The sequence below is a fragment of the Loxodonta africana genome, chromosome 6 (genome assembly GCF_030014295.1).
Source record: "Loxodonta africana isolate mLoxAfr1 chromosome 6, mLoxAfr1.hap2, whole genome shotgun sequence".
NCBI lineage: Eukaryota > Metazoa > Chordata > Mammalia > Proboscidea > Elephantidae > Loxodonta > Loxodonta africana.
In genome coordinates this window covers 129,064,636-129,090,197 of record NC_087347.1, presented here as the reverse complement: position 1 = coordinate 129,090,197, position 25,562 = coordinate 129,064,636, and the positions used below count along the sequence as shown (strand labels likewise).

Genomic DNA, 25,562 nt, shown 5'->3' with positions numbered 1-25,562 from the left:
CTCATTTGCCATGAGACCAGAACTGGATGGTGCCTGGCTACCATTATACAACTTTTTGATCTAATATTCTATAGAAGTATCCTGATCAAAAGTGGGAAAAGTTAAGGAACAGAACTTCAAATTGTCATGGAATCCATTTTTCTGGAGCAACTGAGGCTGGATGACCCCCTGAAACTATTGCTCTGAGATTTTTTTTTTTTCCCCTACCACTAGAACTTTTTTATTTTTTAATATTGTGTTTTAGGTGAAAGTTTACACAGCAGATTAGATTTCAACAATTGATACAAAAATTCTTTGACATTGGTTACAATCCCTGCAATGTGTCAGTAGTCTCACCATTTCCACCTTGCCTGCCCCATCCATCCAGATCCCCTGCCCCTCATTGCCTTTGCGTCTTTGCTTTTGGGTAAATGTTGACTGGGCTGTTATGGCTGATTGTTTAAAGAAACACAGTTCTCATGGGTATTATTATTTCATAGGCCAATCTATTGTTTGGCTGAAAGGTAACCTCCAGGAGTGGCTTCAGTTCCAGGTTAAAAGGGTATCTCAGGGGGATAGTCTTGAAGGTTCCTCTAATCTTTATCAGTCCAGTAAGTTGGGTCTTTTTCGTGAATTTGAGTTTTGCTCTAATTTTTTTTCCCATTCTAACCAGAACCTTCTATTGTGTCCCTGGTCAGAATGGTTGGTAGTGGTAGCTGTGCATCTAGGTCTTGTGGTGTCTGGCTAGAAGAAGGTGTGGTTCACAGGGACATTAAGCCTGTGGGACTAATTTCTTCCTTGAATCTTTGGTTTCCTTCATTCTCCTTTGCTCCAGACAGGAAGGGACCAACAGTCGTATCTCAGATGACCACTTGCAAGCTTTTAAGACCCCAGATGCTACTCACCAAACTAGGATGTAGAACATTCTTTATGAATTAAGCTATGCCAGTTGACCTAGTTGTCCTACAAGACTACAGTCCTGAGGCTTCAAACGCAGTAAATCAATTCCGCAAGGTGTTTGGATATGTCCAAGGAGTATGTATAACTGTGCTCTGTGTTTTATTATGTGAATATATATGCAGAACAAACAGGTATATACGTACACCCAGAAATATACCTGTATGTGTACAGGCATGTACTCCCATGTCTTCCCACACCCATATAGCATACATATCTACATATGTAACCACTCACATATTTTTTGCTTATTACTGTTGTTGCATAATTTATTATAGGGTTTACCATAGTCATCCTTTATTCTCATGTACCTCTTGCTGAGATAATCTTTAATCCTTAATTCGAAACTGTCCCCTGAAGTCATCTTTAAACCAAACAATAGCCTAGCTTAGAAAGTACAGAATGTCTGCCCTGAGCATGGTGCAGAATCAAACTGACAACAGCAACTCAAAAGGTTAGATGAGACCGTTAGGGGGCAGTAAATAATGGTGGTAGAATTATTTGAAAAAGGGTATGAAAACGGTTGCACCCACTTGAAGAAAGCCATCAACTTAACTGCACTGTACATGTAGAAATGTTGAATTGGTGTGTTTTCCTGTGTATATTTTTGCCAAAAATAAAATTTATGAAAAGAAAAAAATCTTAAATTTGAGTTTTTCCTCTTCCATCTTAACTTTTTGGGCAAGGTTTCATTTGAAAATCCAGTGGAAACAATGAGTCCTCTTTCTATAACTCTACATACACAGGACTGCATACATTTTTAAAAAAAGGTTCATGAATGAATGCTAGTTCAGGAAACTTGGCTCTAAACCACCACACAAAAATATACAAGTGCAAGATTAATAGGGGTTCATGAACACCACATAAAATACACAGAATGAATAATTCAATTGGCTATCTTAAAAAATAAGACAACTGTTACCTTTATTTCACATAAAAGTCACGTGATTAAAAAAAAGGCAGGACAAAAAACAATTTTTACCCATTATGATTTATTCTCTACAATACTTTGTTAAAGAGTTCAATGATTTGCACTCAGAAGTTATATAGCCAAGAGGCAACCAAGTGTAATACAAAGAATTGGTCTGAAGTCTTTGTACTGAAGGCCATACAAAGTCTCTTGTTTCAGGGAAATGAGAGTGAAAAGAAACAAAAACAAAACAAACAACACATAGTTCCCTAGGTTCCAGAATTCCGGTAGAAAATAACATCAACAGTTAGTGTAATTGTAGATGTTAACATGGAAAACAGATCTTGTGCAAATATTAACACCTAGGACTTCTTTTGTATAGATGATATTATAAACAATAAAATATGTAATATCTCAACTACAAAACCTTTCTTGCTGAAAAGGTCTCTAACACGAGTTGCTTTAATATTAGAAAGGGAAAAAGTTTAAGAACCTCACAGTGGAAACAATCCAACGCCGACGAACTCTAGTGATCAAAGACATTCTCTTACTGTGAAACGAGGACAATTCATAATTACAGAGAATGTCCTAGCTGTGGGTATTATGAGACAAGCCAATTTTCCAGACCAAAAGGCACTCACAGCTAGGGATGAAACAAACTCTGAACCAAGCCAGCAAAGTTGGGCTGGTTCCTTGAAAACTGGTTACCTACTGTTCAGCTTGAGCAGCCCAAGGACAAAGGAAATACTAAGTGGAAACATTCCCTTTCTTTAAACCTACAATCACATCCCATGTATCTGGCCACCCTCGTCACTGATTTGGTCAAGCACATGGAAGGCAGTTCAGTTCCAGTTCAGAGCTGTCATCTCCCTATGCAAAGCTGCCACATGGATGATCCAGACTTGGTATTTTTCCTGAGAGCCACCTGCCATGCATGTCCATGAGGTGACCATGACTGTACACTTGCAGACCGCTTCCTGACTAGGCCCTGTTCAGGACTGACACTTGACAGTGTTATTATTTACAGGGCCAAAGAGTTTTCCTTGGTCGACTCCTGAGTCCCCTTGGCAAGGCAAGAGGAACGAGCGCATTCCCATTGCTAGACGTGTGTGGGAGAATGAGGAAGTGTGGAGGGAGTAAGGCTTCTTCACTCCAGAAGACAGAGCCCACCTGCAGTGTGGTGCTGGGCTTAAAGCAGCTGATCCTTGTGCACTGATTTTTCCCCCCATTTCGTGGGTTTTTAATTTTTTCTGTTCATTTTCTTAAATGGCAGGTATCCTATCCCACCCTCGATAAAATAAAATAAAAAACAAACTCTACACTGGGGTGACAAATAGGGCGACATGTACACAGACAAACAGGCGTGAAAAGCATGGCACTGTAAATGCTTGCATGACCAGTCTCACTGAGCGCGCTCAGGGGTGTAAGTTTAGCACCAATTTTTTTGCTTTTTTTAATCTTTAGAAATAAAACACAACTTTTAACGTAGAACACTTGAACATTAATGAGTGTAGCCCTATGTACCAATACTGTCGAACAAATCGGAGGTGGATGTTCAGTCCAGAGCTGACCACCCTTACATCAAGCCATGGTACAAGACTCATTTATTATTCTCAGCAGCAGGAAATCATTAAGTGATCCCCTCATCTTCTAAGGGTTTTCATCAACACTGCAAGGGAACAGTGGCAAGCGGGAGCCCAGCACAGTTAAGACGTGACACGGCATGGGTGTCCTGATGCCGGCCCCACAGTTCCCCTGCCCTTTCCACATCCACAAACAGCAGAGGATGGTGACAAGCAAACCCACTCACCGGTTTTTCATTTTTTCCCAAGAAACAAGACAGTGATGCCCAAAATAGCATGATGTCATTTCTTACACTGTGCCCCTGCTCCCCCTCCCCGATTCCCGGCAGAAGAAAACTCGAAAGAGCTCTTGACTTACTTGCCCATTTCGGAAAGCCACACTATCACCACATAAACTTTAATATACTAAATCAAAACAGTATGTGTTCACTGGGTTGACACCCAATCCACTTCATGAGTTCTCTAAGCGTGTTGTTGAAAACCAGTGTTAACATCCTTAGGATCCCTTCTTCCAACTGGCCACCTCTTCCTGTGAATCATGTGAGCAGTGCCTCTGTTATGACATTTCCAAAGCATCTTCCAAGTCCCCTAGTTCTATGAACTATGCCACCAAATGAGTGAAGAACAGGCAAGAGGAAGGAGAGACACTTGCTGACAGATATTTGGAAATCAGCAACAACGGGAAAGGGAAGTTATGTCACGTGAAAGTTTGAATGATCTTGAATAAAATGAGTTACTTAGGAATTTCCCCTGGTGGGGTGAAGACTCCCAGCGTATTAGGCAAGATAAAGATTCACCTTGTTTAGTTACACAGTTTTGTTCTACAGTCCTGGAGGAACTCCCCTGTTAAGGGTCCTTTGGAATGCTTGCCTGGAAGAAAAACAGCTTGGAGACCCTGGATTCTCTCCTAGGACAATGTGTCCTTATAAAACACCAACCAAGCTGCTTGTCTGAACATCTATGCTTTCTGAGAACCTAGGTCCAGCTATAGGCACTGCTACCAGTAGAGGAGTGAGGTAGCCTGGTGGTAAGGAAGAGATCTCTCCTTTCACATGTGTGCAGCGATGACATCAGGCTCTCCTGTGGGCATCTCCATTCCTCAGCAGGCTACACCACAGCGCTCTGTTTAATACCAGGAGACTCAATGCAGGAAGGATGTCAGAAAATCCAACTGATAGTAGGATGAGATTTAAAACCTTCAAGGCTTATTGAGCAATGATGAGATCTGCAACGCCATCCAAAGGGCTTCCGATCTTGATGAGGGTCTCTGTCCAGGAGCCTCAAAAGACTCATGGTGCCCACACTCAACCCTAACATGGCGTCTGGTTATGAAGCATGGAGGTTGTGATCAACTCTTGGTATGCAATAAACTGGAAGTTTAAAAAAAGGAATTTAAAACAACCTAAAAATGTTTTTTGTTGGTCTCCGTTGCCCAGACTGCCAGGGGAACATACCTACTTGATCTGGGGAGGCTGTAGGGGCGTGTGTGGGGTAAGCCTTCATGGATGTTTAATTCCAGCTTCCACTGTGTGGCCAACACACATGCAGCAAATCACCAGTGGCACTTGCATGCCAATGGTCTTCTGAACCCACATAGTAATTCTTATTAAGCATGGAGGAGCCCCAATCCAACTGAACCCCATATTGAGGAAAGGCTGAGATAAGGCTTGGGCCCCTCGAGTTCTGTTTCATTCACTGTAACCCCGCCACCCCCTCAGTCAGCAGGGGGCAGACTTGGCAACGGAAGCTAGCATCATAAAATGGTGCAGTAATAGAAGTAACTGGACCAGGAAGAGGAGGCATCTGCTCCGATGATGTCATAGCCATTGGCGGCCACAGGGGGGTGGGACTGGTCATGCAGCCGTGTGTCAGGAGTAATGATTGTAGAGGGGCGGGGCATGAAGAGTGCCATTCTGGAAACAGTGTTGACGAGAAGCAATATACTCTGCGTAACTGATTGTCACCTTCTCACTTCTGTACCTGTATAAGGAAACAGGAAAGAGTATAAGGAACCCCAAACAATTCATTTTGTAGAGTCACTCAGCAGAGAAAACCAAAAGCTTGTTTTATATTTTGAAAGAATAAAATGGAAGACCAAGAGCAATCTTACTTACAGAAAATGAAAGACAGCACAAGAAAACAATGTTGTTATTACAAATGAACAAGATGAAAAAGCACAATCACAATTCACACCTGAGAATGTATTTTCAGAACATCCCACCTTCAAACGCTACATTTGCTTATCATCAGCAACTGCTCGTAAGCAATCTGCTATTGGGGTCTGGATGAAGAATTTCAATGTTGAATTACCCAGGTGGTATACTGGAAGATGGCTGCACCAAAGCCCAGTTTAAACTGTATATCTACGTTCAGGTTAAAATGTGATAGATTTGACAGAAATGCAACAATGTATCCTCAATTTGCAGAAGAACAACAAATAAGTTATTTATAACTAAAAGGGGCACAGATACCTAATTCTGGGTCAAATTCTGATGAAACAGCTTAAAGGATCCTGGGGCTATATAAAACAGGTCTCAATTCCCAAATGAATATGTCATTATCACAGGGCCATCAGAACAGAATTCAGAGCACTTTGGCCTTGCTCTTGGAAAGAGCCATGAGTCAGGATGCAAAGCATGGGGTGTTACAAACCTATGGAGCCTACTACAGACCACAGGAGCTGGGTGTGACAATCCTTACCCAGAGCCATCTCTTTCCCACTGTAATCACTCCTCCACTGCAAGGTGATTATTCCTGAATTTTGACAGGGAAATGGCTGTTCAAATAAATTATAATAATAATAGTAATAATAATGCTTTGTATTTGAAGTGTTCTTTTTTTTCTTTTTTCCTTTTGGAATCCAAAGCATTTCAAAAACACTGGGTTATCTTCCAAACAGACCTGTGAGGTTAGTATATGATTATCAGCATTTTACAGATGAGGAGGCCACAAAGGCCCAGACACTAAGCCCCTCAGTATTTCTGATGTCAAAAGGGTTGGGAAGAGAACTGACATCTAATGACCACCTACAGATGTTGCCTGGCCCTGGGCTAAAAATTCTACTTACATTATCTTATCTCATCCTAAAACAACCCTGAGGCATTATCCTTTATCTTTACCGGCTCAAAGAGGCTGAATAACTTGCCTAGATAGAGCTGGGGTTCAGAATCCCAAGTCATCGAGAGCTCTGTTATACTAGGCAGCCCCCCAAAAGAAGCACTCACCCCAAATTGGTAGAGGCATTTCCTTCTAACTTCTGGTAAAAAGCATTTCTGACTCTTCTGTTAGCATGCCCTGCCACCTGACTGCTCGTGCTAGAGAGAGGTAACTAGCTCAACTGCTACTTCCGTTCTTAGAGCCTTCTCTCCAAACTTCACTCCTAGCCCTCAGCCCTCTAACCAAGTGGGCCCTGCAAAGCCATTCGCCACTTGCTCAGCAGCCCAAACCCTGCTCCAGCGCTAGTATCAGCTTAGCTGTGGAGATGCACAGGTGCTGTGGGACACAGTCTGTGTTTCTGCCGCTGCTTCCCCAGAGCTTAAACCTTACCCATACTTCTTTAATTCAGGGACATTAACAGAGAAATTTCTCTTTTTCCCTTTCCCATCAAAAGTATCCTCATTCTAAGCCCCGTTAAATTAAAACAAGGAAAATGAGACAGTGAGTTACCTGGTGAGTTTGATCGTTTTTCTGAATTCACTGGTAATTGGAGCCTTAAAGCCACCTTTCCTGAGCAAGGAGTCTATGGTCTGGATCTGATCCCAGTCTGAGGAGGAAGAGAAGCCACACAGAGGTCAGCGTCTGATCACACAAGAGCGGGGCATGATTTCATACCACCAATGTGAGGAGACAGGAATGGGATTCGAGAAGCTGCCACATCTGCGTGGGCAGAGGAAACCCTAGGCGCTGGCCCACACGTACCTGCAGCCCTTGCCTGCCTCCCTGACAGTCCAGTGGAGTCTCTGAAACATGACATGGTAGCCCAGCACATGCCATAAGTGTTGTCCCCGGGCTCCCAGCTCCTGCAGCATTCTTGTCAGATGTTACCCATGTGTAATCATTTACCAACAAACACGGTCCCAATTTAGATGGGCCAACTGGCCTAGTCCCGGTACCCAGGGCTGTTCTGTGGGAGGAAACGTTAGAATTCTGCAGCTTTTATTCCTTTGTGTGGCTTTCCAGAAGTGTTTGATGACTTCTAGGAATCCTGTTTTCTATTACAGAGAATCTAATGCAGGAAGGAAGCTTTTTTTTTTTTTTTTCAGGAAGGACAGGATACTTGCTCATATATATATATATTCTTCTGCTGTTCTTATACATTCTTAATGGATAAAATCAAATACAACAAATGGAAAACCAAACCAACCAACCAAAAATCCCTAGATTACTATGCTAAAGAACCCAAAACCTTTGATTTTCTCAACCAACTTTCAAATGGCATAAATTTGATATCTACCTAGGTTATCATCCCATCTCACTACTAACAAATACTTGTGGTATGCTTCCTTGTACCGAAATGTGTTAGTGTTCTGGCTTCAAAGAGGTAGCTAAAAGGCTTCTTCTTATGCCACTGCTTTTGAAAAAATTTAAATAGAATCAAAATGGAAACAAGGCAATCACTTTCCATATAATTAGTTCACGGATATACTTAACTGGGTATTTTCTCTATTCCCGGTTCACACCCAACAAATACAGTTTCACATATTATTTTCAAAAATAGTCTAATTCCAAGAAAGGAAGAAATTTGGATTATATATCATAGGATGCATAAGCAATATTTAAAGATATTTTTCTAGACATTCTTTTAAAGAGAAAACCTGCCCAACCTACTTCCTACCTTTAATGTCCCATTAGTAAGAACTTATTAACTATTGAAAAGAACTACTGTTTTTTTAGAAAGCAGAAGGGATTACTTTTGCCCTTTGCCAAGTATAACGTCATTTAGCAACACACAATCAAAGGTTCAAAATCCACTGAGATGGGCAACTTCCCTTCGTAATGAACTCTGTAACACGGTCTAGGTGGTGGCTAGAGTTTTGCTACAATTACCACTGCAGTTCAGGGAATCAAGAAATAAAAATGTTCGGTGAAATGTTTGAAACAAGCAGGCGGATAAGCGTTTGTCCTTTTCTTTTTTTAGCTCCTAGATCTTTTTTGGGAGTTCCCCCAGTTCTACCGGAATTTGATAGGTATTAGGAGGAAGAAAGGCACTGATCCTTAGTTGTGTTTAGACTGAAAGATGGCACATTTCACTTCCCTGCGCTTAACTGGCAAAACTGTGCGTGATACTGTTGATCAAAATCCCACTCGCCCAACTCACCTTGTTCCTTAGCAACCTCAGGTAAGTATGTGGCTGTACGTTTGATGCCTTTTTCATTGATGAATTCAATTCGAATTCCGTGGACCCCTACCTACAGAAAAACACAACCAAGTAAATGCCATTTACTTATTCTAATGGGACTTCAACCACCCACACATAAATTGACATTGTCTCCTGCGCCAACGTCACTTAGGTCTGGGCAAATGAGGCTCTCCTGTTTGTCACGGCTCCCTCTCTCTCTCTCAGCCTTAGGGCAGGTACGAGTTTATGTGTAGCTACCTTTCTGAGAGTATGAGGTAGGAAAGTAGTAAATTACTGGTAGTTCATCCAGTAATTTTGAGTATTTTCCTTATAACCTAGTCCATTAAGTGAACATATTACAATGCTTTTATTTGGGTTCATGATCCCCTACATCTGACTTCTAATAAAAACTTTTACTCAAGGGCTTACCGAGAGAGATTTTCCTTTATCCCCACTATGACTTCTTAACAGGCAATGGTAGGACGACATGGGAGAGTGGGCTGAGATAAAATGGGGGAAGCAGAACAAAGTCTGTACGTTTTTTCCTACTCCTATCATAGCAGCACCTTTTCTGTCACCTACGTTCCCACAACTGGCTCCAATCTTGCTTCCACATTCTTATACCCTCTCTCAATGAAGGAGATACATTACCATGTACTAACCCGAACCCAAATGCAACGAGAGATGCAGAGTTCCAAATGAGGCTGTTCTCACCTCCCAGTCCAGGTAATCAGTGGCATCCTCAAAGTTAGTAAGGAGGGAGACAGAGCAGAAAAGTTTAGGCAGCTCCTCTCGGGTCAGGGGGGGAAATCGGCTGTCCTTAAGTGCACTAGAAGGGACAGAAAACACAGGTGAGGCTGCTCTGGGGTCACGGGCCAACATCAGGTGCCACGAAGTCCAGACGTTCATGAATCTTTATTTTTTTAAGGAGGTTTTTTTCTTTATTGAGAAACTTTAAGACTTGGGTATTTATGAATCTTGTATGTGGAGAACGACTATTATCAGTCAACACTAACATGCTAAAACAACTTGATGCTAAATTACTCACTAAAGTTTTAACTAAATGACTCACCAAATTAAAATTCCCTGTATTTCCCGATTACCAAATCCCCAAAATTTATTACTTAGAAGAAATAAAGTCAGTCAGTTGTTCTCAATTCTAGCAAATTTATCCACAGATCTTGGTGGCGGGATTCATTACCTGGTTAACGTGTATTCCCTGAGTCCTGAGTGAAGATTCATGGCTGAGAAGGTCCCAATGCAGCCACGAAGCCGCTTGTCCCGCCCTGTCTTCCATGTCACAAAGAGCGGACTAAAAAAAGGAAAACACAAAACAGTCTCCAGCCCCAAATTAATCATGTAGAAAAACAAAACCTTTAGGCTTTGTTCTTGGTCATTTCTGTTAGTCCCCAAGAGGGTTGTTTTCTGAGTTGGCGGCTATCTGAAGGACCCTCTGCCTTCCTGGGACTTGAACAGCCCCTGGTTGGAAACAGAGAGGAAAACTTTGCAGGGTGGCAAGAAAAAAAGCTTTGTGCTGCCTTTCCTATGTTCCATGTGACAACGTTAATTCACTCTGACACATATTTATGCACTATTTTTCTCTTCTGCCAGGACTCAACTTTTCCTTCTTCTACTTCTCCTTATATTTCTCTTCTTTATTCTACTTTTATGAGCATACATGTTCCCCAGCTCCATCCTTCATTATGACACAATACACTTGGCCTGGACACGCCCCCCTTTATCTGCAAGCTTCCTTTGCAACACCACATCTTTCCCCATGGTTATGTCTGTCCCTGGCAACTACAAATATCTCCTGCCACGTACATTCTCAGAAAAGAAAACCAATGTCTTCTGAAGAAAGTTTTTTATTAGCAGAAGTTGCCAATTTCTGTTTCCAGGCCAAAGTCATGCTTGAGTAGGCTATGGCTGCTATAGTTGGCGGTGGTGGGGTTTTTAGGAAGAGGTTACAGAGTTGCCCCTTTTCTAAAATTCCTGCCCTACTCCATATCTCTATATTCTTACTGCTTATATTCTTGAGTTCATCACTGCTAAAAACCAACTTATGTTCTAAAAGTTATCTATTTCTTTGATCAGCGTTATGCAGGCTCACGGCAAATCTCCCAATTGTCTTTCCCCTCCAGTAAAAGTAAAACATCAGCCAGAGTTACTGTCCCAAAACCTGAGCAAAAATCCCTCAAGGCTTCCACTGTCTACAGGAAGGAAACACAAACTCTTGAGTACAACAGTCTAAACCCTACAGCTGGGACCAATACCTGCTCTTCCATACTTGTGCCCCTCCCCTGTATGGATGACCCTTGAACCCACCCATGCTCAGAACTCCCACCTGCTCAGCCAAGACTTTCCTGACCATGGCATCTCATTATGACACTCCCTTTAAAAGTCATCCCAGTTTCCCTTCTCTAACGTCATCACACAGGAGTGACTTCTCCTGTAGTACTCTCAGCTTTGTGTGTGTGATTTGCCAACTCAATGACACATCCCCAAAGAGCAAGGGCCTTCCTTCACATGCCCTCCATACCCTGTTCAATACAGTTTCAGTGTGGCATCAACAGGTGAGGGGTGATCTTAGGTCAATGCATTTTTCAAAAACATCTTAAAACAACGGACAAAAAGCATTTTAGTGCTCTTCGAATGCAACCTGGTCTTCTTCCATTACTGACTCCAGGGGATGGTCTAATTATTGTCTGGACATTTCTCAGCATTCTATTCCTATTACCCTTTCCCCATATGAAGTTACAGCTTTTTATAAGCAGCAGACCCTCTCAAGAGAATGACCCAGAAAGATGACGCCACGCCTTCTGCACTGTCCCGTGGCTGATTTACTCACTAGGGGTCATTGGTGAATCTAGGAAGTCGTGGCTGTGGGAAGCCATAGAGGTGACAGTAGAGCACGTCAAAGCAGTAGCAGCACATCTCCGCAGTCACCACCAGGTTCTTGGTGGTGTTGGCAGTTCCGTTGGGCCGGGGTAGAGGGCTCAGTGCTCCCGATGCGGGATTCATTCGTGTAATGGGAGAGTTTCCAGGCCCCAGAGTTAAGTCCGACACATTCTCCCGCCCATTGTTGCTGTCCACATGCTGGTGGTTTTGAAGAGGTCCTGAACTAGAGCCGGGCACAGTTGTGGACTGGTTCCCGTGACTGTGTGTTCCACTTCCAGATAGTTTGGGCTTCTTGACCCCACAACAGCCTGCTGCCAACTTGGGCTCAAGTGGAGGAACACAACGTCTTTTTCCCATCCTGATTCAGTGCTTGAGGTCTGGAATGCTGCAGAACCCTAACCAAAAATATAACAGTTAAGTATTAATTTGAATGGTTAGTTAAAAGAAGAAAACAAAAATCAAAGACAAAGAGTAAGAGTCACCAGATTCTCCTCCCCTCCAAATCTCTAGTTCACCTGTTCACAAAGGGTTGCAAACCAACATAACTAGATGAGACCCTGATTCTAGGGACTCCTAACTTTTTCCTAAAGGGGAACTACTTTTTATTTTCCAAAAAGCTTATGATCACCATGGAGGAAGGCAGGCAAGACTCCGCAGGTCAGAAGGAAGGGTTGGGGTGGCAGCTGGCTGGAAGCTGGATAACGACATTTAGAGACTAAATGGAAGACTACACTTGACCTTGTCAGACTTTTCATCAGGTTGTCCTTTCTACTTATTGTAGGCCCCAGATTGAATTGGCCTACCTTTTAAAAAACTCCAAAAGAACTTTCATACTTTTCCTTGTTAAACACTTCCTTTCAGCAGTTTCTTTATCGCTAACCTAAATCCATCTGTGTAGTTTTAGCCCCAAACCCTAGTGAAGGTGGAAACCAATTAGCTGTCTTTCTGACAAGAGCCCACTTATAAGGCTCTCACCATTCTGTCCTCACAGTTCTCATTCTCCAATGCCTTACTCATCGCTTTTGGTTCTCTTCTGAACTTACTCCAATTTCTATACATGTCTCTTACCCTTGGAAGATCCCAGACACGAAAACTGCAACCTAGTATAAACTTTGTTCATAAAAATGACCCAAGCCTCCCAGTCCTTTTGTGAGGTGGCCATTTCTGCCATCACAGTGAGGCAGACAGACACAAAGCCACTCGTCAAAAGATGGCATTAGATGGGCCAGGGAGCCAGCACCTCCTGTTTGACGATGTGAAGGAGATGTGGGGATTTTCTTCTACTGATTTTTTTCCCCTGGAAAAGCCGAAGGTAAAATGTAGAGCTGTAACATGATCGAGGCCTTTCTTGTCTGAAAAGTGTCAAATACACAACTGAATCAGGATATTAGATCCTAATTACTTTAATGTGGATAAATCAGAGTTTGTAAAATTCTGCTAGCTTCAGAAAATTATTTTGTTTTTTCTCAAGTCACTATATATGCTATCGTTCTGGAAAAAAAACTGTGCTATCTTACCTCAATTTTCTGTTGTGATGTAGATATGTAGAACAAAATTACCTGTTTAGGCATTGCTCTACAACACAGTACCCAGTGCCATAGAGTCAATTCTGACTCATAGTGACCCTATAGGACACAGTAGAACTGCCTACCACCTTTTAAATAGATATCTACATACCCATTTGCAAAGTCATTACTTGTACTAAAAAAACTTGCCATTTTAGGCTGAAAAAACAAACAAAAAAAACCCACTGCCATAGTCAGCTGATTTTGACTCACGGCAACTTCATGCATTACAGAGTAGAACTGTGCTGCCTAGGGTTTTCTTGGCTGTAATCTTTACGCAAGCAAACTGCCAGGACTTTCTTCGGCGGATAGGTTCAAACCTCCAACTTTAGGTTGGCAGTCGAGCACAAACCATTTGTGCCACTCAGGGGCCTTTTAGGTTGAGAGAGAGAAAAATTTCACAAACGTTATTTTTTTTACATTCTTCATATGTGCTATCTGTAGCAAAATACACATATGGGACAATACTGAATGAGATAAAGGCTGTCTGTAGCTGAAGGATAATAGCCTGCACACTTCAGTGTCTAGCTTGAAACAGTTGTCTTTTTGACAAAGCCTTGTAAATTTGACACAATGAAACCTCCAATGACTAGGCTTTTTTTTAGTTTGTCAGTGTCATGTTCACTGTTAAGAAAAAGAGCATAATATCTTGGTCAGAATTGCTGCCTCCACTGGCCAGAGGACCGGGTTCAAATCCTGGTTCTTTCAGGATTGACCTATGACTCATTTCCTCAAAACGGGAATAATAATAGTGCTTATCTCTTGAAGTGGTTTTAAGAATTAAATGAGTTTAACACACGTAAACTACATAAAACAGTACCTGGCACCTAGTAAACATCAATATATTTAGCTCTTCTTGGTTGACTGCTCCCATTAGAATGGAAGCTCCTTTAAGGGCCTGGACTTGGCTGTGTACTCAGGGCCTGCAGAGTTAAGTGCTCTTCAACATGCTTTCATTGAATTCCCTTAACCTCTTGGCAAGGAGGACGATGTTACCATAATTTTACTGATATGGAACCTCAGGCTTAACAAGCAGGAAAACCTGCCTGAAGCCACACTGCCACTAAGTGTCAGAGCTAAGGTCTGGGCCACAATCTATCTCAGACTCCAAGGCCTGGTCTGTCCTACCAAGCCACAAGAAGTAGGCCTGACAGTAATAGCCACTAGATTCAATACTTTCACTAAGGGCATGATAAGCAAAAGGAATTACATTATGTTGTTGTTGTTAGGTGCTACTGAGTCCCTTCTGACTCATAGGAACCCTATGCACACAGAATGAAACACCGCTCGGTCCTGCGCCATCCTCACAATCGTTGTTATGCTTGAGGCCACTGTTGCAGCCACTATGTCAATCCATCTCGTTGAGGGTCTTCCTTTTTTCGCTGACCCTCCACTATACCAAGCATGATATCCTTTTCCAGGGACTGATCCCTCCTGATGACACATCCAAAGTATGTGAGACATAGTCTCGCTGTCCTCACTTCTAAGGAGCACTGGATGTGCTTCTTCCAAGACAGATTTGTTCTTTCTTCTGGCAGTCCATTTCTTCGCCAACACCCTAATTCGAAGGCATCAATTCTTCTTCAGTCTTCCTCTTTCATTATCCAGCTATGCATATGAGAGGACTGAAAATACCAGTCAGGCAAGCCTTAGTCTTCAAGGTGACATCTTTGCTTTTTAACACTTTAAAGATGTCTTTTGCAGCAGATGTGCCCAATGCAAAGCGTTGTTTGATTTCTTGACTGCTGCTTCCATGGAAGCCCTGGTGGTGTAGTGGCTAAGTGCTATGGCTGCTAATCAAAGGACTGGCAGTTTGAATCTGCCAGGTGCTCCTTGGAAACTCTGTGGCAGTTCTACTCTGTCCTATAGTGTCACTATGAGTTGAAATCGACTCGACAGCAATGGGTTTTTTTTTTTTTTTGCTTCCATGGATATTGATTGTAGATCCAAATAAAATGAAATCCTTTATTATACACTGAAGAGTATATTAAAAACTAACTTAATAGGCTGCAGAATCTTGCCAACGAAAATGGAGGCCAAAAAAATTCAAACAAAAACAAAACCAAGTTCAAAGCCAACATCTTAGCCACCATTCTGAAAATTATCAGTATCCCCCCACTGTTATTTGAGTCCACCACGGATCATCAGAGACCTCTGGGCTCTCACTTGACCTCCTACCTTTTGCGTAACTGTGGCCAGGGGGCTTAGGACTCTTGTTGGATGAAGCAGCAGGACTATCTCAAGAGCTAGAGTTTTAACAGGGCCAGCAGAGCTCTGAGGTGCCCTGCCTCTACAGCCCAAGTTGAACGAATCAGATGCAAAGTTAAAAAATAAGTATCTCCTCGTTCCCAGCACCACTCTGTCAAACCACACCTGTATACATACACATACATACCCATTGCCGTCGAGTCAATTCCGACTCATAGCGACCCTAAAGGACAGAGTAGAGCTGCCCCATAGGGTTTCCAAGGAGCGCCTGGTGGATTCGAACTGCCAGCCTTTTGGTTAGCAGCCCGTAGCTTTTAACCACTGTGCCACCAGGGTTTCCAACCACACCTGTAACAACACCTAAATGTCACTAGATGGTGGCACCAACTCCAGTGTTCCTTAGCAGATAACACTAGCGATCTGACTGGTGAAACCCTAAAACAGAGCAACAGAAGTGATTTCCAAACTGTGCCAAGGCGAACGAATTCAAGTCTAGAAGGCTTGGCATACACACCACATACAATCACTTACCTGCAGAGGACAGGATCACAAGTGTTATTGAGTGGTTACATCTTAACAACTGCCCCCACCCTTTCAAACTAGAGTATGAAATAAACAGAATGAACCACAATCTTGTGGTTCTTTAGGCTTAAGCATTTCTCTGGAGGCCACTAGGCAAACAATCCAATTTATAGTCTCAATTGGTGATCAAAGGCAGTTAGAAACATTCTACATCAAAAATACATTAGCTACCGCTCTGACCAGGGGCACAATAAAAGGCCCCAGTTAGAATGGGAAAAAAGTGTAGAACAAAACTGAAATTCGTAAAAAAGACCAGACTTACTGGAATGATAGAGACTAACTAGAGAAACCCTCTGGGACTACTGCCCTAAGACATCCTTTTTAACCTGGAACTGAAGTCACTCCCGGAGGTCACCTTTCAGCCAAATAATAGATTGGCTTATAAACAAGAACACAAGTGAGGAATGTACTCCTTAGAACAGTCAATTATATGAGACCAAATGGACAACATTTGCCCAAAGGCAAAGATGAAAAGGCAAAGAGGGGCTGGGAAACTGGAGAGATGGAAAAGGGGCAGCCAGGGTGGAAATGGGAAGAGCACTGACGCACTGTGGAGACAGCAACCAATGTCATGGAACAATCCGTGTATGAACTGCTGAATGGGAAAATAACTGGCTAGGTAAACCTCCACCTAAAGCACAATAAAATGTTAAATATATATATACACGGTAGCAGAGTCCAGAAATAAACTCATACCGTTAAGGCCAATTGATTTTTGACCATTTAGTGGGAAAAGAATACCTTCTTCAACAAATAGTACTGAGACAACTAGACAGCCATATGCAAAAGAATGAAGTGGGACCTCTACCTTACATTGTACATTAAAAAACCCAAACAAATCTCAAAATGGAGCAGCAAGCCAAATATAAGCTAAAACCATAAAACTCTTAGAAGAAAACATAAGGGTACATCTTTAGAACATTTGACCATGGATTCTTAAACATGACACCAAAAGCATGAGCAACAAATCAAAAAAATTGGGCTTCATCAAAATTAAATCTTTGTACATCAAAGGACATTATCAAGAAGGTGAAAAAACAACCTATGGAATGAGAGAAAATATTTGCAAATCATACATCTGACAAGAGCCTAGTATCCAGCATATATAAAGAACTCTCACAACTCAAAAATAAACAGTCCAATTAAAACATGGGCAAAGGCATGAGACAAGAACTGGATGGTGCCTGGCTATCGTTACTGAATATTTTGATCAAAGGGTCTACAGAGGAATTCTGATCAAAAGGGGTAAAATACAGAACATAATTTAAAACTCTCATGTAATCCAGATTTTCTGGTGCCGTGGAGGTTGGATGAATCCCCGGAAACTACTGCCCTGAGATAATCTTTAAACCTTAAGCCAAAAACATTCCCTGAAATTTTCTTAAAATCAAAGAATAGTTTAGCTTAACTACTAAAAAAGGCCTGCCTTTCAGTATTATGCTCTTTTAAGATCTATCTGTTTATATGGGATCAAGCCGACAACAGCAACTAAATAGGAACCTTAGGGGGCAGTGAGTTTACATTAATGGGAGAAGAACAACTCAGAAAAGGAGGGAGAATGGATGCATAACTCAAAGAATGTAATCAATTTACTGAATTGTACGTGTAGAAACTTGGTGTATGTTTTTGCTGTGTGTATTCTTAAAACAACAAGAAGTATTTAAAAAAAAACTAGCAAAGGACTTGGATAGACATTTTCCAAAGAAGATATGCAAACAGTCAACAAGTACATGAAAAGATGCTAGATATCCTCAGTCACAGGGAAACGCAAATCCAAACCACAATGAGATACCACTAGGATAGCTGATATCAGAAAAACAGAAAAGTGTTGACAGGGGATGTAGAGGGACTGAAACCCTTGTACACTGCCAGTAAAAAAAAAAAGTAGGAATGTAAAAGAGTTCAGCCTGAAAACAGTTTGGTGGTTCTTCAAAAAGCTAGTTACCACATTACCTCTCAAGTCCAAGAACAAGTGCATGTACATGCATGTGTGTAACAGCATTATTCACGACAGCCAACAAGCAGAAACAGCCCAAATGTCCATCAGTGGATAAACAGATAAACAAATTGTGGTATGTCCGTACAATGGAATATTACATAGCCATAAAAAAATAATGAAGGTTCATGCTACAACATGAACCTTGAAAACATTATGCTAAGTCAAAAAAAAAAAAAAAAAGTCAAAGCAGGTATAAATAGCCATATATCATATGATTCCATTCATATGAAATGTCCAGAACAGGTAAATCCACAGGGACAGAATGCAGACTGGCGGTTGCCAGGGGCCAGGGGAAGAGGACTCCAAGACTGTTTAATGAGTAAACGGCTTTACTTTGGAGTGATGGAAATGTTTCGGAACCAGGAAGAGGTGTGGTTGCACAACCCTGTGAAAGTACTAAATGACACAGAATTGTTCACTTTAAAATCGTTGATTTTATGTTTTGTGAATTTCACCTCATTAAATTATTTTTAAATTAATTTTAAAAATCCATCCATAAAATATACATACATATTAAAGACCATTTCTTTGAAAACTCATTCCATAAATTTAAACCTCTGGAAAATTTCAAACATAAACTAGAGAGAATAGTATAATGAGCCTCTAGTACCCAAAACCCGGCTTAACCATTTTCAACACATGGGCCATCTCAATTCATCCATACCCCACCTATCACCCATCTCCCATCGCTCTACTGAATTATCTTCAAGGTACATTTTAAAGAAAGTCAGTATTTTACTTAACTACCAGCATAAAGCAGATGTTAAGTCAACCACAGGTAAAGAATGTGAAATAAATCAGGGTGCTAACAGTAAGTAAAGGCTTTAACTGCTATCAACCACACTTTTACAACTTTCCTTTTTAGGTTTAAGATTCTTCTTACTCTATATAACAAAGTGGGCATCTGTAAAAATGGCGTGGAGGACGTGTCAAACCTCCTCTAACTTCCCAAGAAGGAGGGAGAATCCAGATCAACAGCCCAAGGCCGATTCCTGAGGCGGAGGTCAGACGTGCCTCCACCTCCCAACCTTTTTCACCAATTCTGACCCCAATCATTCCTCCCAGGGCACTCTCTACTTCACTGCTGGGTCTGATAATTTGTTGTAACCGTTATACAGAACTCAGACAATACTCATGATTATGGGGTTTATTAGGGAAGTAACAGATTACAATTCAGGTTTGGAAATGTTCAGGATACACTTGTTTGATCAGGACAGCCTCTTCTCAGCTGTGCCCACGGGCACGCCTCTCTCTGGCTTCTTGGCCTCTCCCCTGCTCAAGTGTTACAAAGCTCTTCTAGCTCTGCCAATAAGTGCCCAGAGGCACCCCACTCTGCCAGCAAGCTTCGTGCTCGAAGGCACTCAGCTTTCTTGCTCCGTGGACTGGGAAGCCCACTAGGCCATTTCCTGTCAGCCTCCTGGTTCCTCTGCCTCTGCTGCCACTGTTTCTCTGCTGCTGCTTCTTGCCATCTCTGATGTTAGAGCTCTCTGTCTCCCGGACCCAGGAGGTTATTAGTGCAGGGATCCTGGTCCAAAAAGTGTGCTCCACTCCTGGCTCTTCTTTCTTGGTGGTCATGAGGTCTCCCTTCCTGCCCCTGGGATGGCTCGTTTTAAGCCTAGCAAAACGGCAAAGCTGACCAATCTCCTAGTTAGGGTTCCATATACTTTATACGCATAGCCCCACCACCACCACCACCACAAGAGTGCCACATACCTTATTTACATTATTAGCAAGCTATCCAATCCCATTGGTGGGTCACAAGCAACTCATTCACATAATCACACCCAGTCATACGGCAGGAGTTACAAGTACTATAGCTGCAAGGGCCACATTAAGTAACCCACTGCATCACAACATCTCAGAAGTCAGCAGTCCCAGACTCAGCTCCCAGGACTGCCCTGTAACGATTAAAGAGGTATTCTTTACAGAGGCTCAGCATCTGAGAGAAGAGCGCAAGACACTTCTGAGTAACCACATTTTCATACAACAGACTAACCATCTGTCTGACCAGTTAAAAATAAATACCTTATCTAATGACATACTCCACCTCTTCTAAAGCTGGGCGTGAATTTGTTCTCACTCTTCCCCAAAACCTTATAAATCTACGATCTTTTGGTCATAATACACGTAAATTAATGTTTACTCTTAGACCAATGTTTCACTTAAAATAACTGGAATTAGGTGTAAAAAAAGCCTTGCTTTTTTAGACCCTCCCAAGCCTTGAACTAAACTCAAGGGCCACTTTAAGAGTGGGCAGGGCAGTAGTGATCTCATTTTCCTACTATTTATCCACTTCTGGTGGTGTAGTGGTTAAGTGCTACAGCTGCTAACCGAAAGGTCGGCAGTTCAAATCCACCAGGTGCTCCTTGGAAACTCTATGGGGCAGTTTTACGCTGTCCTGTAAGGTCGCTATGAGTTCTGAATCGACTCGATGGAAGTGGGTTTGGTTTTTTTTTTTTTATCTACTTCAGAACAATCAACGAGAATGAACTAGTTAGAACTGGGTCGCTCCAAGATGGAGACAATACCCATACTTAACCAAAAGCTGTAAGAAATAAGAATCATGGTTATCTTTTCTCTTAGGACTAATCAGCCCCCTTACCTAGCAAGTGTCAAACAAAAAAAAAATCTCTGTGCTGAAAGGGTCACCATACTCTCCTCAGTCATGCTGTGGCATCTACATCATCCTGCTCCTTACAGAATAAGCTCTCCCCTCTACCTGACTTACAACAAATTGAGGGCGCCTGAACTTCATAGGGTCCATGAACACAGCCAGACATGACTCTTCCTCCCTCTCTGTGGGGAAACTGAGCAGTACTTTGCTGTTCTGGGCTGGGTGACTTATAATGCCACTTAAAAATTCCAGCCAGCATTGAACTCATCATTGCCTTTAGAGTGAGAAGCCAGGTGGCATTTGTTTCTTATCTCTCACAACACCTAAGAAGGCCCTGCATACAGTATGCATACACATACAAAAACAAACAAAATTACTGATTGAGTAAATGGTCTCTACAAAGAAACTTATCTATAGATACAATAATTTGTCTGTCTCTTTTATAAACAGAATGTTTATGGCACAGCCTTATCTTTATATATATCTGGTTCCACTGTAAAGTGCTGACCAGGGAGTGTCTCCAGAGTTGAGGGTGACTGAAAAACAAGTATCTATTCTTATCAACAATGCCAACTCTATTCAGCCCAAACCAAACCAAAAAAACAAAGCATGGTTTAATTATTATTCATAGCAACATGCACAGCCAATGTGGATAATTCATTCTAAAAATTAGGTCAGCTATCATCTAAATTCACTTCTTGGTCCGATTTACACTGGTAGTTGTCTTCTTTGCTAAAAATCACCAATAACTGGTCAGTCCTGGACTTGGCCTCAGGTGCTATAACTATAGAACAATTTTTGCTCTCATTGAATTTTATGTGGCTCACAGCTTTCCTTTGACATGCCATTCAAACTACACTTGAATTTTTTTTTTTTCCTTTTTGAAGAAGGGGGTGCTTTACAAGCCACCCACTAGAGTATTTATGATTTATGACTTCAGGAATCAGTATAAACCATTTCCCAAAAATTGCTTATGCTTATTTTAAAAAGTACTGAGACAAGGATGTGAGGGTGCCCTGACTGAGGTGGCCGACTGGGCAGGAGTGCCTTCCTCCCTTTGCTGTAGGCCCCTTCCAAGGCTGAGTTCATTGAAAACCATAAGGTGATGTTTTCCTGGAGCAGCTCCCACCTTCAGGGGGCAGAGCCTACTAGGCTGTGGAGGTACAGTCTAGGGTGAGATCCCAATTCTGATTTGCCAATTGCCAGCTATGTAAACTTGGGCGCGTTCTCACATCTCTGTGGGACCTGGGCTCCCAGTACCAGAGGATTGTTTGTGTGCATTCAATGAGCATAACGAGAAAGCACCTGGCACAGTTCTTTGCTACACAGCTACTATGTATTGAGTGTCTACTATTAATACTACCACTCCCCCTACCAGTAAAGGCTAGGCTATAGTTATAAAAATGCCATAGTTCTGAGTTTTCACAATCTCCAGAGAAATAAATGCTCTCATACAGAATTCTATTAAGAACTAACTGGTAAAGATCATACTATTAACATGGAATTATTACTGATGACCTTGATGCTTTTCCTCTTTGGAGAGCAATGCCTTTTAATCTATCACCTACTGTTCCTTTCATTGTGAGATGCCGGGAAATAAAAAAAAAGAATCTTGGACTGTCACAGAGTTGAATGGAGTTCTACTCTACAAGAGTCCTCATTTAAGCTCATAGACATAGACTAAAAAGACACTAAATTTCTTAAATATGTTATTTTGTAGTCTTAAGTCTTGATACACAGGTTACTAATGAAACTACTGTGTCAAAGTAGTTAGAAAAGGGTAGGTTTCAAACAATAACCTGGAAACAATTACCTACACAAGCCTGGAGGTGCAAAAAACTGAAACTCATCTTTTGAAGATAAGCCTCAAAAGAGCTTAAGGGAGAGCATGACCTCGTAACAAAGACACAGATTTGGGAGGTGGGAAAGAAGCAAAGAGAAAAGGAATTCTTTACATTTTCTCTGTTATCATTTAAAGTCTAGATGTCTGCTCAAATCAAGCCTTCCACAGAAGGAAGCAGGCTGTCCTTTTCTTTGTGACACAGTGTGGAACTGAAATTCCAATTTAATAATTATATTATGGGTACTTGAAATGGCATCTGAGCTATAATTCTGGCCTACTTATGGCTCTATTCCAGGAAATAGGTGAAAAACCCACAAACATTCTGGTAACCATTTCAAATAATTGTTCCTGTATTTTTGAAACCCCATTGTACACACGCATACAAAACACTTGGTAAGTGAAAAATTTCACCACAGAATACAATTTACCTACACAATCACCTTTCGGATTTATAGATTTAGAAAAATGTGCTGAACTATGTATTTTCACGTCAAGTTGGCTTAAGAAAAATACGAATATAAGAGTCAAAAGTTTTGTTTTGAGCCGTCCACCTCTTTCTGATGTGATCTACGGCAAGTTTCTGAGTCTTTCCGGGTCTTGGTTCTTCATTTATCCCATCTTCCTCACAGAGGGGTTGTGAGGATCCAATGAAATGCAAGGCACTCAGAAAAATGTCACCATACTATCATTAACAAACTCCAGGGGATGCTGCAGTAATGAATTTTTTCCCCCATAACTGTGTTGGAAGTTTACATGTGGAATTTTAACTATTTTCAAATCCGTGATGGGATAATATCGCCAATAGCAGAGTTAGACCAAAATGTTGTAGAAATCTCTAAGGACTATAACCGTACAAAAGAGACCCAATAATTGACCTTGATTAGGAACTGTATTAACTTCTAGGCTATGACGTTTGGATGCCTTATTATTTATACATATACACACACACACACAATGTTTTAATAGATTATAAAGGAAGTATAAAGCTAGGCCACTCTGAGGGCTTAGAGTAAATGTTTTGTCTTTGCATACTTAAATTATTTCAAGAGAGCAAGTGGAACGAACTTTGCAAACATTAGTACCCTCTCATGAGGTTGAAAAATACAAGTGAACAAAGTACACATACATTTTAAAGTCCTAGTACAGACTAAAACCAAAAACAGCAACAAAATTCTATTCTAAATATGTCCAAGGTAATACTACTCACTGAAAGCAGAAAGTTTATATTGCCAGGGAACAGCTACAACAGAGGAGGGAAGCTATTTTGTCTCCGGAATGAATTTTCTTCCATTCGATTCCATTCCTTCTTCCTGTACCTAAGACAGAAATGCAGGTGCAGTCAACGAGCAAAATCAAGGCAGTACAGAGGTAAGATATATTTTTTAGAACAGGCTCTCTTTACTTCAAAACATCTCAAAATCTAAGGCAGCAATGGCGGTCCCATCAATTGAGTCACCCCATGCTCAGTGTCATCAATAAAAGGGAAAGACACTGAGGATCAAAGGTTTTATTGAACTTGAGGGAGACATGCATTAAACCCCTCCTCCCCCAATTCAGATCAAAACTTGCTCTCAGCAGGGATATACCATTTCAAGGCTATCCATTGGTTTCAGAATACAAACATATTCTCAAGTCTTCTACAAAGGTGATGCTGAAGAATTACTGAACAGTATCCCAGGGCCTTGGTGGCAAAGTGGTTAAGCCTTTGGCTGCTAACCAAAAGGTCGGCAGTTTGAATCCATCAGCCGCTCCTTGGAAACACTATGGGGCAGTTCTACTCTAACCTAAAGGGTCACCAGGAGTTGGAATCGACTCGAAGGCAGTGGTTTTTGGGTACTGCAGAGCGAGGGCCCTGAGGACAGGCCACTTTGTTACTCCAAGTGGAAATAATTCTTGGTAAGACTCATCCATCCTCACTCTCAGTCTTGGATAAACCTCTTCAACTCTCTCCAGTGGCCCCTGCTCCCCCAACCCAGTACCAGAGAATCGAGCTATTCCCAAAGAAGTAAACAGGAGACTCCAGGCTCCACCCACTCCATCCAAGGAGAGGGCAGTGAAAGAGGATAGGCCCAGAGGGATGAGGGTGAGGGAGCGTGGCAAAGACAGGAGTTCAGATCAGGACAAGGAATGAAGGGCAAAACCTGCACTCTGAGAAGAAGAGAGGCATAAAACTCAAAGAGAGTAAGGTGTACGGATGATGGAAATGAGGGCTAGAAAAAAGAGGAAGAGAAAGCGCGTGTGTTGACAGTGTTTAAAAAAAAAAAAAGGACGAGATAGAGCACGGAAAGGAGAGGCCGGGAAGGGGCAAAGGAGGCAGAGGGAAAAGGTGAAAGGTAAAAAAAAAAAAAAAAAAAAAGGGTATGAGGAAGAGAGCGCAGGGGCCCGGGGGAGTCGAAGAGATGAGGGAGTGACGGGTAGGGCAGCGAGGGCCGAGCCGCGGGGGTGGAATCCAGACGCGAGGCGGGGGAGGGGGCGTGGGACGGTCGGATGGGGGCCGCCAGGCGGCGCCGGAGACCACCAAACTTTACACACACAGACCGGAGACTGTTTCCAGGAGGGAGTACAGAAAAGGAGCTGGAGCTCTGCCTCGCGGCCCGGCGCAGGGGCATCGGTCTGCCCTCCAGCCCAGCAAGCCCTGACGACCCCCTGCCCTCCTCCCGGACAGGCGGTCCTCAGGCCCCGCCCCGCCGCCTTCCCCCGACGCCCAGGAGCTCCACCTCTACGCTGCCCCGGGACCCTCGCCCCATGACCCCGGGCACCCACTTCCCGAGACAACCGACCTCGGCTTCCGAGAGCCACTCCCGGGACCCCTTCCTAGTCCCTCCGCACGCCACAGGCTGAGGAGACCCGGCAGACACGGCGGCGGCGGAGCGAGGGAGGCCTGGCCTCGGGGAGGAGGGCGCGGCGTAGCCCGACTTTCCCACCTTTTCTTCTGGCCCAAACGCAACCGGGGCGGACGGGACTTCTCGCACTCTGCCTCCTCCTGCTGCTTCATGGAGCCATGCGCCTGGGTGGGGGCTCCGGAGAGAAGCGGGCCCGCAGGTGGGCCGGACGCACGGCGCGGACGGGGCGGGGCGAAGGCCAGG

The 25,562-nt window shown here is 42.6% G+C and overlaps 1 protein-coding gene across 3 annotated transcripts; it reads right to left on the bottom strand.

Moving 5' to 3' along the window:
• Nucleotides 1–1,909: 1,909 nt before the first annotated feature.
• On the bottom strand, nucleotides 1,910–25,562 carry AMMECR1L (AMMECR1 like). 3 transcript variants are annotated; one of them, XM_003416705.4, is made up of 8 exons: nucleotides 25,401–25,561; nucleotides 23,684–23,792; nucleotides 11,616–12,060; nucleotides 9,969–10,079; nucleotides 9,482–9,596; nucleotides 8,747–8,837; nucleotides 7,096–7,192; nucleotides 1,910–5,409 (listed from the first exon to the last, which is right to left on the bottom strand). In XM_003416705.4, the coding sequence occupies exons 3-8, from the start codon at nucleotides 12,020–12,022 to the stop codon at nucleotides 5,298–5,300; spliced, it is 933 nt and encodes a 310-aa protein (XP_003416753.1). In that variant the 5' UTR covers nucleotides 12,023–12,060; nucleotides 23,684–23,792; nucleotides 25,401–25,561; the 3' UTR covers nucleotides 1,910–5,297. The 3 variants fall into 3 exon arrangements, with proteins under 3 accessions (XP_003416753.1, XP_010594706.1, XP_064143402.1); XM_010596404.3 differs by lacking the exon at nucleotides 25,401–25,561 and adding an exon at nucleotides 25,257–25,383; XM_064287332.1 differs by lacking the exons at nucleotides 1,910–5,409; nucleotides 7,096–7,192 and adding an exon at nucleotides 7,377–7,552 and having other exon boundaries at nucleotides 25,401–25,562.